We start from the raw sequence: 15,793 nt of genomic DNA on the forward strand, positions 1-15,793 counted from the left end.
AGAGACAACAGTAATTTCTTTATAAACCCGAGTTAACAACTGTCATGGAAGAGCTGATGGTAAATTTTGTAAGACTACCAAAACTGGAAACCTGATTTGTTTTTGGTTTTTTTGCCTTAAGCAAGAAAACAGACTGAATCTTCATCCCTTGCTTTAGCAGTTCTTGGTGTTATCTGACTTTTAGAAACAAAGCTAAATACTGAGAGTCTGTGAGTCATCTTCTTTTCAGTGTGAGCCAACTCCAGTTTCAGTATGTGTATGCTTGTTTCTTTATGCCGTGACTATTTCCCTCCTACGTTAGTCATTGTTATCTCTTGGCACAAGTGGAAAAGTTAAAAATGTCAACAAGCATGAGGCACACTGAAAACAGGCAAACAAACCTCCTGTGTAATCTTCCAAACCCCGGAGCGTTCCTGTTCCCATTACTTTGTTGTTCATGAACCCATCTGATCTTTTGACCATATCCTGGTGGAGGGAGCAGGGAGGTGAATTCCAGGGCAAAGGTTTAGTGACCAGGAATGATGTCCTTGAGGCCTGCTCTGGTTAACTTCTGCTGGTGTGTCCAGCACCCACAACAGACATTATGGTGTTGCATACAAAGAAGACAGCAAGTAGATTAGAGGTGAAAAAGCTGTTAATCTGTTTGCAAGATTTGCTTTTTGAAGACGTCTCCATGTGTGTGCCTACATACTAAGAAGGTGCTGAAACACTGTTTAATTTTGCTACAGTTATTTTTGAATTTTATTTTTGAACGGTAGCCTAATAAATAAGCTATCCTGTAGATTGGGGCTGGTTTAGGTGAAATTGGTGAAGCCCATGTGGTTTGTGGTGCTTCCACTGTGGCAAGGAATGGTTTGAAGTCATCTCTAAAAAGCATGGGGCAGTGAGCAAGGTGACTGGAGTAAGAACCAACTCGTTCTTAAAGACAGTGTATCTCAAAATTAAGGTCTCTTACAGTAAGTGGTGATTTGCCATCAGTCTGCTCTAGTGCCAGAGTTTAACCAATGTCTCAGGTGTCCTTGCTGCAGAATGAGCTATTGAGCTGGATAGGCTTTTGAGATTGTCATGGCAAAGGGGCTGGAAGAGTCTGAACAGGTATGACCTACTTTGGTAGGGCATCCTCGCTGGCCCAGGCTTCCTTGGTGAATTGATGAGGGCAGATTGAACATCACAGCAGACCGTTAGGATGTCCCTGACATCTTGGGTTTTGTTAATGTTGATAGGAACACAGGCAGAGCACCTCTGCTGGTCTCTGACAGGTCAGTCACTGCGGTGGGGAATACAGCAGTATGTTATCTTTTGGGTCATTTTGCTTCCCTACTTCCAGTCTAAATTCTCTGACAAATTAGCATCTTCCATGGGCATGAGGCTTGAACCAACTTGTAAAGACAGCAGCTCCCCATCTCCCCTCTCTTCTCGCTCTCCTGCCTCCTGTTTTGTGTAGGTCAGAAAACATTTGCTGACTTAAAATGATATTTATTACTGACTTTTAAATCTGTGTGGGCTGGTAACCAGGATACAGTAGGCAAGTGGAAGGAGGATGACAGCTTATGGAAGTGATCGATCCTGTAAGCGTTGGCTATGATGCAGAATATTAAAGGTGTAGAAAGTTAATTCTCTTTGCCCCTAGACCTGAAAAAAATGTGTTCAGTCTCCCTTTCAAAGACCTTGGGGGAAAGACTCGGTCAGGTGGAACACAAGGTGGCCCAGTTCTGTGGTGCTGCTTTGCATGTATATGTAGAGGAGAACCCTGGAAGAGCCCTGGACAGGGATGTGTGTGGTAGGTTAGTGCAGCTCCAAGTAGCCCAGGGAATGTGTGCTCAGAAGCTCCTCAAATGTACTTGGTCCTTGCACTGGCTGCCAGGCCTGAGTGTCCTCAGGTGGTGGATAAGTGACCCTGTAGAAGGGCAGTGATGTGCGAGTCCTTTCCTCTGATTGTGCTACAGCTTCAGCAGACTGTTTTGTTGGCTCTTTGAGGTTGCTTTGTTCAGGATACGCCCAGCTGTACTTTGGCCGTGAGTAATGCAGAGGCTATTCTACTTTTTTGTGGCCCGGTTCACACAACGGATAAGCGTGCTTATGGTCACATTGTGTCCTGCTTCTCTTCTGTGTTCTGATGAGTAATTCTTTAAAAATAGTTACAGCACTACCAGGGCTGTCTTTGGTGAGGGATGAGGTACCCTTCTGGGTTGTTATTTCAGATTCTGCAGGTGCAGGCTGTGGTTACTGCCTCACGTATGTTTTGAAACAGCCGTAAAAAGGTCATCCACAACTTCCAAGCCAAAACACTTCTGTTTTAAAAACCTTATAGTCAGTTGAGTAGGAAGGCTGCTTAACAGAGTTTCAGCAGACTGTGCTAACTACAGGTAAACCCTTAGCTCTTCTGGTGCGTATTTTTCTGGACTGTTGCCTTATCTGGTAGACTTCTGGGCTCTTCCACGGTGAGATATGTAGTCCCTAAACAGTTCCTCTGGAGGAATAGTCTTTTTTACGGCACCTGATAGTTAAAACCATAGAGAATTCAATCACTTTGTTAAGAGACATGTCTTACACAGGCATGCATGTTCAACTTCATAACATGCAATTCACCTCAGATCCCTGCACTGCTATAATTAAGACTTTTTTTCCACGATGCACATGTTTTTTATGCTAATTTAGACTCTAGCACTTTTTTTTTTCATATGCCTTTGAATATGGAACAAGATTGACTAGGATACAGACATCATATGGTGGGACTTCTGTTAGGATGCAAAACTGGGTAAGAGTCACAAATGCAATTAAAGGTTAATTAATTCAGATAATTTAATCAGATGTAAAAACAGAAGAATCATATAATCCTTTGACTCTCAAACTAGGAGATTTTTTGTCTGCTTAAGTTATAGTACCCTTCTTATAAAGGAAAAAAAAAAAAGGTGTCTTTTCAGTTGTTTAAAGGCCTCCTAATGCATATAAGGAATGAAATAAAATGGATAATAACTATGCTTTAAATAACAGGTCTGGTTTTGCTGGCTGTTTTTTTTTTCCTGAGGCCTGGGAAATTACCAGGATTATTGATCTCATGTGGGATAAGAGACTGATATGGGACAAACTGATGGAAAATTTATTTACTTATCTGTTTATTTAGGCTACCTAAAATAGTTTTTGCATATATACTTTCTCCATAAAGGGTTTAGTGCAACACAGTTTAATACTTCCTTTTTCTATGAATTTGAGTAGGGGATCATCACAGAGGGCCTTAATCTCACAATAGTAGCTTGTCAAATTTTGTGGCTTTTTGCTTAAAGTGCATTTTGTTGAACATCTGTATTTTAAGCCTGAGGAGAGGTGCAGGGATCATCTGTGCAGGCCTTGTCTTTTCTCTTGACTATGTTCTCCTGAAAATAAATTATGAATGCAGAGAACTCTTATAAGGAGCTGTTGTATTCATGACATTTTAAAATGTATCTTGTTGGAGCAATGTCCTACCCTTCAAAACTCTAGATCAAACTGAGAAAAATCCCTGGTGCCAGCTGGAAAAATCTCAAGAGATAAAGAAACCCCCAGCCCTCACACAGAGGCATCAAACTTCCACAGCAGCAGAAAGAAGGACTTGTACATTGAGTTTAGAGTGAGGAAATTTACAGCTCATAAATTCAGAATAATGCAGCACAGTCATGATGTGACATATCTATGTGATTTAGTAATATCGAATGTGTGCACACAATTCTTATGTGAATAAAGACTGATAATACAGATATCCGAAGGCAGGTAACTAAAATTAAGGGTAAAGACTCTCAGTGGGGAAATCTGCCTCTTTAGGGCAAAAGTCCTGCCTAGCTTCAAAGATTGTCTTCTTCTTCTGTTGAACTGATGTTCCTGAAGGAGTTTCCTATCTAAAGATGCCTGAACTGTTTCTGTGACCTTATGGAGGTGGTGAGCACATACTTTACTTTCTTAATAGCTTAATCTGCATATGATATGTAATTTGTATTACATGGTTGTGATCTTGTACTAAGTAAAATTTTTATGTGCTATGTACTTGGCACTTGAGCTGTTTTTTCATGTCCAAAAATTTACAAGACTCATCTATGTCTTGCATCCATGATAGCTGCTGATTCTATAGCTTTTCAGTCTAGTGAAAGCTAAATTTGCATAAGCTGCTTTTCATGGTTGTTTGTATATGCTAAACTTGTGTTCATGTTCTAATCCTCTTCTGTATGTAATGGTTATTGCACACGACTTCCCATGCTACTGTATGTGCTAAGTAAACCAGGATTGAATGATGGGCGTGCAGCGGTTTCTGTCACACTTGGCAGAGACTTTTGAACTGTCTTGTTCTTCAAGTTCCTCCCTGTCTCAGAGGTAACAAGCCTCTCTTTGCAGATGAAATGCACTTGAGTTTTCATTTGTTCCTGCTTCAAGAGCCAGACCAAAGGTTTTCAAGCACAAAAAGATATTATCAAGGTTAGTGTGATCTCATTCTGCAGACTCTTTGAAGGTGCCAGTAGCGATGCTTCAAGTAGTGCTGAAGCTCTGCCGAGAGCAGGTGAGGAGTTCCTGGATCTGCTTTGCCAAGGAATTGCTTGTGTGATCCAAGAGAATGATTTTTTTCTTTGCATATTGAGTGCTTTTTAAGGTCTCTGTACAGTGAGGGCATGACTGCTTCATGAAACCAAAATAGCTAAACTTCAGTACGTTTTCTCCAAAAAAGTAAATTACAGCTGTTCTTCTGGAAATGGTTAAGAACTCCCACTATCCATCCAGTCCATAGCAGGCTGGCACTGGCTTGTGCCAAGAGTTACTGTCAGTGAAATTAATATTGTTCCCAAGAGGTCTCACAACGGAGTGCTGCCAATACAAACAGTGGTGCTGCAGATTTGCCCACGGTTAAGGCTGTAATGCAAGCTTTTTAAGCAGAGCTCGTTCACCCAGCTTGGAGGCTGCTCCTGCTCTCTGAAAATCTTGGAAGCAAGAAGAGCAAACGTTGGCAGTTTTAAATGTCCTGTAGCTATTTGAACTTAGAATGAGGCTACCCTGGTTACATCGCAGAGACCTTGGGTGCTTCTGGCCTTTTGCTGATATCTAATCTTCACCAGGAGTTCTCAAAGTGGCAGAGGTGAGCATCCTTGCAAGCAGGGTCATGGGAGCAGTTCACAAGAAGGCTCCTGAGGCTGGACTTGGGAAAATGAAGCACTTCACCACACTGATTTTGCCTGACACCAGAGAGGGAGCATTTAAACTTACATCTGTGTGATGGGTGGTTGGTAGTGACAGATGAGATGAATCACTCCTTTAATTGACTGTCTGCTTTAAAATTTTAATTATATTTAATCTCTGACAAATGTGTGTCACTGAGGGCTGAGTTCTGGCACCAGTGTTGTCTGCAGTAATGTTGAGAGCAGAGGTGCATTGGCTCCTCAGCAGCTGAGACCTGGCACATGGGGTAATGGGATGAGGAGAAGTTTTGGTAGAAGGCTAACATGAATATGTGATTTTAATAGCTTTTTTTTTAAACACAGGGTGCATCTAGAAAAGTGTTTCTGGTTGCTCTGCAGCTTCACAGACTCTCTCCTATGACTGATGCAGCTGGTTGGAGGAACAAAATTAAGTTGTGTCTGAGAGTGATAGAGCAGGGGAGAATTACAGAATAATTTGGGTTTTAAGGGACCTCCCGGAGGTTATCTGGTCCCGCCCCTGGTCCAAGCAAGGCTAACTTCAGAGACAAAGCAGTTGTGCAGAGCCTTGTCTAGTCAAGTTATAAAAAAATCCAGGAAGGAGATTGCACAACCTGGGCATTAGTTCTTGTGTGTGACACACAATTTACCTGTGAAATTTCTTTTTCCTAATGTATGCTTGTGAGTCGGGCTGCCTGGCTCACAGAAAGTCTTTGCCAAGTTAACGTGCCATCCTGCTTTCTTTTCTTATTTGGAAATGTGTCATAAGAAGAAGGTATTTTGCTCTCAACACAAGAAATGTGCCAACAGAGGTACTTTGAAAAGCTTTTAAATACGCAGACAATCTGCATTTTCCTACTCTTGATCTCTCTTTTTACTGTTTTGTTGATGTCTTCATTTAGATCTATCTGAAAAAAAATGGTAACCTGTCACTGGGAACATCTTTTTAATTATAGTGTGTAATATCCACTGTACATTCTTTTGAAAGCTCCAAGTAACGTATTATTAAATTATAGCTTGCATCATTAGAAATATTAATTGTTACATAAAATTTTACTAATCACCAAATAAACCCAGCCCAACTGCTCTTGTGTGCTACACTCCAGATCAAAACCAAACCAGATGCCGATGGCCAGGAACACAGTGGTAGATTACAAAGACCATCTACTGTAATTATTAGGTGCTGAGTCTTAAAGAGAAGTAAATGGAGAAGTATTGCTAATTTTTTATGGTGACAGTCTGTACAGTGTCTATTTTGTACTGAAAAAAAGGAGGATGCTGCTTTCCTGGAAATGTTGATGACAGCCAGGAAGAGTGAAATGCACTGGGAAGCTTTTAAGGTAGTGTATTTTAACGCTATATAAAGCATGATAGAAAGTAGTGAAATCCCTACTGTTTCTTCTTTTCATATGTAATGAACCATCATGGCAAAGATTATATTAGCATATGAATTGGGAATATCTGTAATGATTTTAGAAGGAAGAGAAAAGAAAATGTGTTTAAGCTCTGTTTCCATATTGTAAACTATGGCTGCAGTCCATGCAGTCTGTAATTGAGCTGTGGAACTGAATGAGATGGGATGAAGTTCCCCATTGCTCACACCTTTGAGTTTTGTCTTGTTGTTTCTGGTGGGCATAGTTAACTTCCTTTCTATGTTGACAGAGCTGAGACACTGAGGATTTATGAGGTGTTTTTCATGCCACCATTCCTTGGATAGTTTGAATGGAGCATAAACAAGTGCCTCCTCCCAGCACAGCTGTCCTGTCCTGCCTCCCTCTGCTCCCACGGCTTCTGCCGGTGCCCCCACCGACGCCTCGCTAGCCGTCGTGCTTGTATGGCTCCCCAGCGACCTGGCGGAGGGAAGCAATCTGGATTAGAATGAATCATTATTTAACGAGCCAGTTGGAAGCTATTGGTCCTTCAGCTTGGTTCAGGGTCTGGCTTCGCAGCCACATGTGGAGCACAAAGCAGAAGAGCGGGGGAGATGGGAAGGTGAAGCAGGAAGTGGAGGGAATGTGTGGCCTGCTTGTCAGCAGCCTCCTTTAATGGTACTTTAATCTGGCCATGTAAATGTATCATTAGCAGGAGAGGGGCCATCTCCATGTTTTAGGGAACATAGAGTTTCTTTGATACAGCCATCCTCCTCTGCCGGTTCACCACTCCTCCGTTTCTCTTAGACTGAGTTGGGTGCTGCTTCAGGATGCCACACCTTTATTTCAGGCACAGGACACTGACAGAAGGTAATGGTTTCAAATTGAAAGAAGGTAGGCTTAGATTAGGTATTAGGAAGAAATTCTTTACTGTGAGGGTGGTGAGGCACTTGAACAGGTTGCCCAGAGGAGTTGTGGGTGCCTCCTTCCTGGAAGTGTTGAAGATGAGGCTGATGGGTCTTTGAGCAACCTGAACTAGTAGAAGTTGTCCCTGCCTACAGCAGGGATTTGGAATGAGATGATCTTTAAGGTCCCTTCCAACCCAAACCATTTTATGATACTATGATTCTGTGATATTCTTTTCTATTCTTAACTCTTTTGAGTAAAGAAGAGGGTATTGTGAACAAAATTTGCTTTTGCACACTACATTACACTCCTTGCTAGGCTCTGGAGACTTTAGAAGTGGCTGACTTATCCCAGATTAACTGAAAAAGAGTTTTATTTGAAGCATGAACATGCTGAGCCATATTTAGTTTGGTAGGTCCTGGAAAGCACGGAAATGTTTCTAAACACATTGCTTTCCTGACAGTCAGGAAAATGTTAGGTTTAAACCTAAAGAACATTGCATGTCTTTATAAAGAACAGCCATTTCTTTTCAGCTCCCTTTCTGGTTTGGAGGAGGTGAGAATGAACCATGAGTTGTGAAAAAAGTTTTGTAAAATAACTTATTTGGATTCATTGCAGGTTCTTTTTATACAAAAAAGAGGTGAGAATACACTGTTTGGTTTCTTTCCACTGATGACTCATCTAGGTTTCTCCAGAGAGGTTTGCAGGCTCACCTGGGAACCCTACATTGCAAGCTCTGCTGCATACAGATTTCTTTTTTTACAGCTTTTTGACCTTTTTATGCTACACCTAAGTACGTGAAGTTTAAGATGATCAGGGGAAGATCTTTATAAAAAATATCCCTTATAAAGAGTTTTGTATTTAATCTTAAATAAATATGAATGGAGAGAACTATTCCGTTGGTTGCTCTTCATTACCCATCAATTCTGACAGCAGGTTTCAAGAGGAGCAGTGGAGGGAGGTTGTTTGTTGTGAATATTATTTGGCAGAAAGTCAGACATATTCTGTGCTTTGAAATGAATGATAGCTGCTGAAAGTCAGCTAGCTTCCCAACCAACTCTGCTTGCTGTACCTTAGCAACCACAAGGAAAAATCGGCTGCCACATGGAAACGGATTTGGATTCATGGCAACACTCTCTCTATCTAGTCACCCTCAAACAAGAGCATTTCATCCACTAAACACAGCACCCATGTCTTATTTCTGCTTAAAACCCCTACAATTTAGACAGTAGCAGGCGATGTCAAATGCTAAAATTCAAAGGTAGCAAAGTGATAAGGCAAATTGCTCAGTAATTTTCTCTCCCTTCCCCCAGTCCTTGCCTGGCATGAGTGAGCACTGGGAACAAATAAGCATGTAGTCCTGCAGAAATTGCTGCCTTCTAGTGCTGCAGGTTGAGGAGGGTGTGCTGGGCATGGACAGCCCAGCTTTGTTCCAGGGGTTGTGTTCAGATCAGGGCTGGAGTGGAAACTCTGTAATTATTATAGCTGGTTGCTTTTAGCAACTTAAGCAAATCTTCTAGATGGAAAAACCTCACAGGGTTCCGTCAGTTGTAACAGTTGCAGTAGTTTCTATCACTGATATGGCGTTATCTTTGTTGTGGTTCATAGAGAAAGAGATCTGTCTGGGAAAAAAATATCTACTTTTTGATTTGTGTGTGGAGTGGGAGAGAAGTGTGAGGGAAATCAAATAAATACCCCTGGTGGGTTTTTAATTATTTTTCTAAGCCATGGTATTGTTAGAACTGAATTATTAGTAAAGAGAGAGAAGCACAAAGAGATGATTGTTTCTGAGAATGAATTTGGATTCAGTTTTATTTGTGATCCTGTTCTGTACGCCGTCTCTCATGGTTGGAATGTGAGGAGTTTCCAGCATGAATATTTGTGAAAGTGTATTTTAGGCTTGGATGCATAAATGCCTGTTGGAAATCTGTCTGAATATATAATTTCCTTTGTGGTCACATTAGCCAATTTAGGATTCAGGTGTTGAGTAGCTGCAGAAATCCCCCTGTCAGGGAATAGAAATGATCTCATTACCAGGTAGTCTGTGCTACACCATGTGCATTTCAAAATGAGATGATTTTTTTGCAGGTTGTTTATATTTAGGGAATAAGCCCTGATAGAGCACAACACTGAAGCTTTTGCTTAATTTTAAGTATACCGAGTAACCCAATTTTGAGTGCGCAAGTGCTCTAGTGAATTCCTTAGGGACATAGCGATAGTGCCATGAAACTACGAAATATTATTTTCTTTTATTTGTACACAGAAATGTTCCTGGAACTGCTCAGCAGTGTGGAGTCGATCATGGGCATGTTTGCAGTCAAACAGACAGGTCAAGCAGACAAATACTGAGTGAGTTGTAAACTGAATCCAGGTAAAGTCTGAGAGCGCATTGCAAACTCTTAATGTGCCATTTTTGGTGACACAACCAGTTAAAAAACAAGTTATTTGAAAAACTTGGAGTGGAAGCATAAACAATTTGCTGGAGGGGAAGAGCCCTGATTCTACCTTTTCTCATCTCTTTTAGTTTTGATATAAATCCTGCTGTAAAAGACTTAGAAAACTTAATAATCTTGATTAATAGTAGTTTTTTAAAAATCTTATTTCCCTATTTTGCCAAAGCTTTTTTTTTTTTTTCTTGCCAGCTGCAGAGGGATATCAGAAGCTTTTAGAAGAAAGGCAAAACATTTGCATCTCGTATTTGAAGTTATTATTTTCTTACCATTTCTATGGTCTCTTACATAGTGTTACAGCATGACTTCTAGTGTAGACAGGTTGCTGGCTGCTACCGCTGTACTAAATCCCAGCTGAGGAAAGCACTTGAATGTGAGCTCCAAGCACTCTTGCTTTGTTTCTTTCTGAGCATGATGGTGATTAAATTGCTAGCAGATGTATGGAGCATTGCTGATACTACCACAACTGCAGTGCTGGCAATGGCAGAAATATCAGCAGTTGTTGGAACAGCTTGGGCAGGAGGCAAAGCACAAGCAACTTGCAGACAAGTCATCCTCTGAAGCTGAGATAAGGCCAAAGAAAAATCCTTGATCTAAAAATGAGGAGAAAATTCAAATGTATCTCCAAAAGGTATGGCTGAAAACATGCTCTGTAGTATCTTCAGCCTTTCATTAACTAGGCTGTAGTAAATGTGCACAGGGAGTTGCTGTAGTAGAACCAGTCCAGTACTCTGCTGAGTAAAGAACTAAGTCAGCATCTCACACTGCAATACAGCTTGATCTTTCCAATGGAGACCCAAATGTGCCTTCATTAGTACTCTTCATTTGTTGTGTAGCATGTTGTGGGGAGGGGTGTCTTTCCAAACCTTTCAAAAATCAGTTTGTGCTCATGTATTAAAATGTTATCCTCAATATCTTTGCATGCTTTAAATAATGCAGAGATTCTCAACTTGTTTAAAAATAGTTGTCCAGTTGAAGCAATACTAATTTAAACCCAGGTACAGACCTTGCATAGTAATGTCAGTCATTGAATTAGCTACTGCTTTTAAAAATCTAGCTGAAGTATTTGATTTTTTGTAGCTACTAGTTCCATGAGATTGTCATATGGATTGTAAAGAAGTATTTCCTTCTGATTGTTTTAAATTACTTGCTGCTCACTTAATTCTAATCCTCCCATTCTTTTAACATTATTGCTCTACTCCCTGCATTTATAATGATTTTAGATATCACAGTAAACTCTTTTATATATATGTTTGGTTTTTTTTCACAATTTCAGACTAAATTATCTGTGGTATATTCAGATTTGGATGCTAGCAGATCTGTTCCAAAGCTTTTTCCTGGCCCACCTGTCCTCTCCTGTCATGTGCAAGTTGTGTCCCCAAGCTAGGATGCCATCATTGTCCCTTGTTCATACGTCATGCTCCTGATCACCCAGCCCAGAGCACCAGTTCTCTGCTTCTTTCTTCCTGCATTCCCAGCAGGGAAGCTGAAGCTACCTCTCCACACCTACTCATGTGTGGTGGGAGAGCCCTCCTGGAGGACACCCAGCACTCTCAATCTGCTGCATATATGGTTTCCTGTCCCAGGAGCATATATGCTGCCACATCCCCATCTCCTCCTTGACACGTGGTTTGGCAAAGCTTCTCCTCAAGCTGGTGAAGAGGCACAGGGGGATTCTGGGGTGGCAATGCCTGGAAGGCAGCTCTTGGCATGGGCAGCAATAGCTGTTCCAAGGTAGTTTTCATAAGAGATGAGTTGTTTGCTTGATGACTAATGAATTTGCTTTAAAAGCATGTTTTGGCTCATTCTAAGAGTTATTTGCAAATGTTTTTTGAACTGGTTTGTGTGTGAAAATAATTTGGGAGGAGCAGCCTATACTTACCAAATACCTTTGAGAAGGAGTGGTGCTTCCATGACACAGCAGCCCAGGTTTTCAAGAAAGCTTGGACCCCCAGTCCATTCTTCTCCTCTGGAAGAGGACTGCACAGTTTATCCCCAACAGCAAAAGTCGAGTGTGCTGAATAGAACTGTGCTCAGTAGCACAAAATGAAGGGACTTTGTACTATCTAAATATTTAGTGAGGCAAGTTTAAAAAAAAAAAAAAAGGTTCAGGCTGCCGCTGACAGAAGCCATTGTCCGGTCTTCCCTTCTCAAATTTCAGGGCTGTGAATGCTGGGGGCTCCAGAGTGGGACATAATATTCCAGGTGGGGGCTCGAGAGAGTAGAGGGAGACAGTCATGTCCCTCAACCTGCTGGCTGTGCTTCTTTTGATGCAGCCCAGGGTATGGTTGGTTTTCTGAGCTGCAAGGGCACATTGCTGTCTCATACTCATTTTTTCATTCACCCGTGCCCGTAAGTCCTTTGCTGCAGAGCTGCTCTCGATCCAGTCATCACCCAGCCTGTATCCGTGTTTGGGATTGCCTTGACTCAGGTGCGGGACCTTACACTTGGTCTTGTACTTCGTAAAGTTTTCATGGGCCCATCTCTCAAGCCTGCCAAGGTCCCTCTGCATGGCATCCCTTCCCTCTAGTGTGTGTTGACCTCACCACACAGCTTGGTCTCATCTGTAAACTTGCTGAGGGTGCACTCAATCCCACTGCCCACATCCTGGACAAAGATGTTAAGTAAACAATGTTCAGATGTTAAATAATACAAAGATGTTAAATAAATAATATGAGGGACACCACTCTTCACTGGTCTCCACCCAGACATTGAGCCATTGACTGCAGCTCTTTGAGTGTGACCATCCAGACAATTCCTTATTTACTGAGTGGTCCACCCATCAAATCCATGTCTTTCCAGTTCAGAGACATGTGTGGGACAGTGTGAAATGCTTCCCATAAGTCCAGGTAGATGATGTCAGTGGCCCTTCCCTTGTCACAAGTTCTGTAATGCCATTGTAGAAGGCCACTAAATTTGTCCTTTTTGGTGGGCTTTTTGCTGTTGTGTAACTGCATCTTGCACTAGGAGCATTTTCCCTGGCTGAGGTTCAGCTGTCCTCTGAATGCTGAGGCCTGGCCAGTGCAATGCAGGGGCTGGAGTTCCCACTGGCATTGCTGGAATTATCTTGATAATGTTTTCACCACCAACCTAGGAATGGAGCAAGAAGGGAGGAAACTGATGTATAAGCTCTAACAGTGCTGCTGCAGTACATGAGGCTTGTTGAATGAAAGCCTTGGGTAGAAACCAAGTGAAGTGGAGGTATGTAGAGCTGCTGCTGGCTAGGAAGAGTAAGTGGGATCTGAGAAATGTTGCACTGTTACAGCATCTTTGTTAAGTACAGAAAAGGGAAATTAATCTTTTATTTTACAGTATTTCCATATGGAGCTACTGTTATGTACGGATCTACACTAACATTTGTAATGAGCATGGAAGGGCAAGCAGTGTTAGATGCTTCTGTGGTTCCTTGTCACTTCCTTTTCCTTTTCTAAATATAAAGTAACAAGAACATAGGGGGAAAAAAGCAGGTGGCAGTACTGAAATATGGGTTTTGTAATTCTTAAAGGATGAGATGATTTTTAATTTTTTTGCTTTATGATTACAATATTCCAAATGTGAATTGGCTCCTTCTCAAAGTGAGGAATTAATTATGCTGTCTACAAGTTGAAATAATGTGAGGGAGCACCACACAATCCTCCCATTGTGCTGCCAGTGCACCTGCAGTGTCTGCTGTTCCACTTCCAGACTTCTTTTAGACAATGTTTATTTATCTCTTGTGTGGCTTGTGGTAAGATAGAAGTTGCCAGAAAGCATAAGAGTAGACAATACCTTTTCTTTTAACACTGACAAGATATGGAAGTATCATGGTGAGTAAAGGTGAGGTAACCTGGTGCTTGCAGAGGTGTTCATCCTGTCTGTTTGCATTCCAGAGTTCTGCTTCACTGTTAATTTTATAGCTTTAAATCCCCAAACTTTATTGATCAGCAGTAAGATTTGCATTTCCCTGCTGTGAAGAGTTATGTGTTGGTTTCCTTTCTGTCTCCTTAAATATGAATCCTCTCTAATTTCATTGAGTGATGGGTTATTCTCATGTTACATGAAAAGGAGCACAGAAAGTCTGTCTTTTCTCTGTGCCATTTCATTATTTTGTGTAATTGCATTATGTCTCCGCTAATCTCTCTTTTGTAAGGTAAATAGTCACAGTCTTTTCTGTCTCTTCTCATATTAAAATTTAGCCAAATCCTTTATTATCCCCACTACTATTACTGTCTGAATCCCCTCTAACATTGGAGCATCCATTTTTTGAGATGCTATTATCAGAGCAGCATATGGCATGGCAGAGATAATGCTGATTTACATTAGAGCAGGGTTACCTCCCTGCTCGTCACCATTTCATTATTTATCTTTTTTTTTTTTTTAACTCTGGTTGAGAATTTAATTTAGAAGAGTGGTCTTCCTTGAGAAGTATTCTGCAGCCCTGAGGTGTCTTTACTGAATTGATAAAGTTTGCTTTACAAGATGTTAGAGCATGTGTGATTACACTTTCTCCCTCTAGCGCATGCTGCTTTTAATGTTGAGCCCATCATGATACTGTCTTTTCACCTCACATTTTTTTAGGTTTATCTTGAAATTCTTTATTATCATTTCTGGTCTTTCCTGACCTAGATAATAGTGTGTCATCTACAGACTTTACCACCTCATTGCTCATTTTCTTTTCCAGATCAAGTGTAGTAAATAACACAGAACTGTTTACCAAACCTTACCTAGACTGCTGCTACTTTTTTCAATATAAAAACCAGAAACAAAACTAAAGCTCTATCAAATTTTCTTACAGACCCTGTCCAGAAGAATTTCAAATCCCTATCTGGAAACTCCTTCAAACAAGGTACTTGTCAAGCATTTGTAATTCCATTTCATCATGTTAGGAACCGTTTTGCTTTGGTTCAGCCTCTTAATGATTGCTTTGAAGATGCTTGGAAACGTGGTCTGCAGTTAAAGCCAGTTAATAAGTCATAATTTGAGTATGTTAGAGATTGCAAATTCAGTTACAGAAGTAGACAAACAGAACTGTTGTGAATTTTGGCATGCACTCACTTCCCAGGCAGTGGAATGATTGCCATAATTTCGTTTACTTTTGCAATGTTTAAGAACTCTGGTTTTGCATTTTATAAGAGTCTCAGTAGTATTTTATATTCCTTGAAAGATTCCTAAACATAGGAAAAAAAACAAACCAACAAAGTACAGTGGAAGTATGGTATTTTTTTTTCTTTCAAGTTAGTTATTTGTGTTACTAATGTGTTCTGCTGAGGCAGTGAGGAAATATCACAGCAGAAGCCTGAGTTAAATTCATCAGTAAGGAGTGGTATACAGAGTCCAGGTGGAACATGGGTTTATGGAAGATGGCGTTTGATCTTGTTTTGAGAGACACATCTGCAGCCTTGAGTTGTAAGAAAGAACTCAGGTGTGAGAGAAGTCAAAGGTGTGTCCATTCTGAAAGATCCCACCCTTCTGGCAAGGTATGGATGAACTGACCTGTAGCCATCATAGGATGCTTCCAAAGTTTATGAGCAAAAAGCAAAAACTATGAAATGATGTTTAAATGTGTATTAGGCATGTATTTAATTATTTAACTCAAATATATATTGAATAATGTTTAATTTTAACTGTATTGGTGTGGATTTGCAATGGTTAATGTAGTCTTTTGGCTTCACTAGAATAACACTTGTTTTCCTTTGAACTCGTCTGTTGTTCAAAGGCAAAGCTGACAAATAGTAAAACCTCTGCTTTTCTAAGGCAGCAAATGTAAAAATAGTTCAGCTCACGGGGGCACCTGCAACCCATGATACACTGGGTAGGGCAGAAGTTGGGGTGCATTCCCTATGTGGCTTTGACTACTTGTGTGTCATTTAGCTGGGGAGAAGGCATTGCTCAGAGGGAGGGAGCAGACACTGGCAAGGCAATTTACTACAGCAGG

The 15,793-nt window shown here is 41.0% G+C and overlaps 1 protein-coding gene across 1 annotated transcript in view; it reads left to right on the forward strand.

Annotated features, from left to right (window-relative positions):
- Positions 1-15,218: 15,218 nt before the first annotated feature.
- LOC103768509 (rap guanine nucleotide exchange factor 5-like) overlaps positions 15,219-15,793 on the forward strand; it is a gene marked incomplete at its 3' end in the record, with an annotated part of 35,080 nt that continues 34,505 nt past the window's right edge. Inside the window, exon 1 of the mRNA XM_008935650.1 lies at positions 15,219-15,335. Within this exon, the coding sequence (XP_008933898.1) occupies positions 15,219-15,335 (117 nt within the window). The remainder of the gene's footprint in view (positions 15,336-15,793) is intronic.

This window comes from Merops nubicus, unplaced genomic scaffold (genome assembly GCF_000691845.1).
Source record: "Merops nubicus isolate BGI_N331 unplaced genomic scaffold, ASM69184v1 scaffold5932, whole genome shotgun sequence".
In the NCBI taxonomy this organism is placed as follows: domain Eukaryota; kingdom Metazoa; phylum Chordata; class Aves; order Coraciiformes; family Meropidae; genus Merops; species Merops nubicus.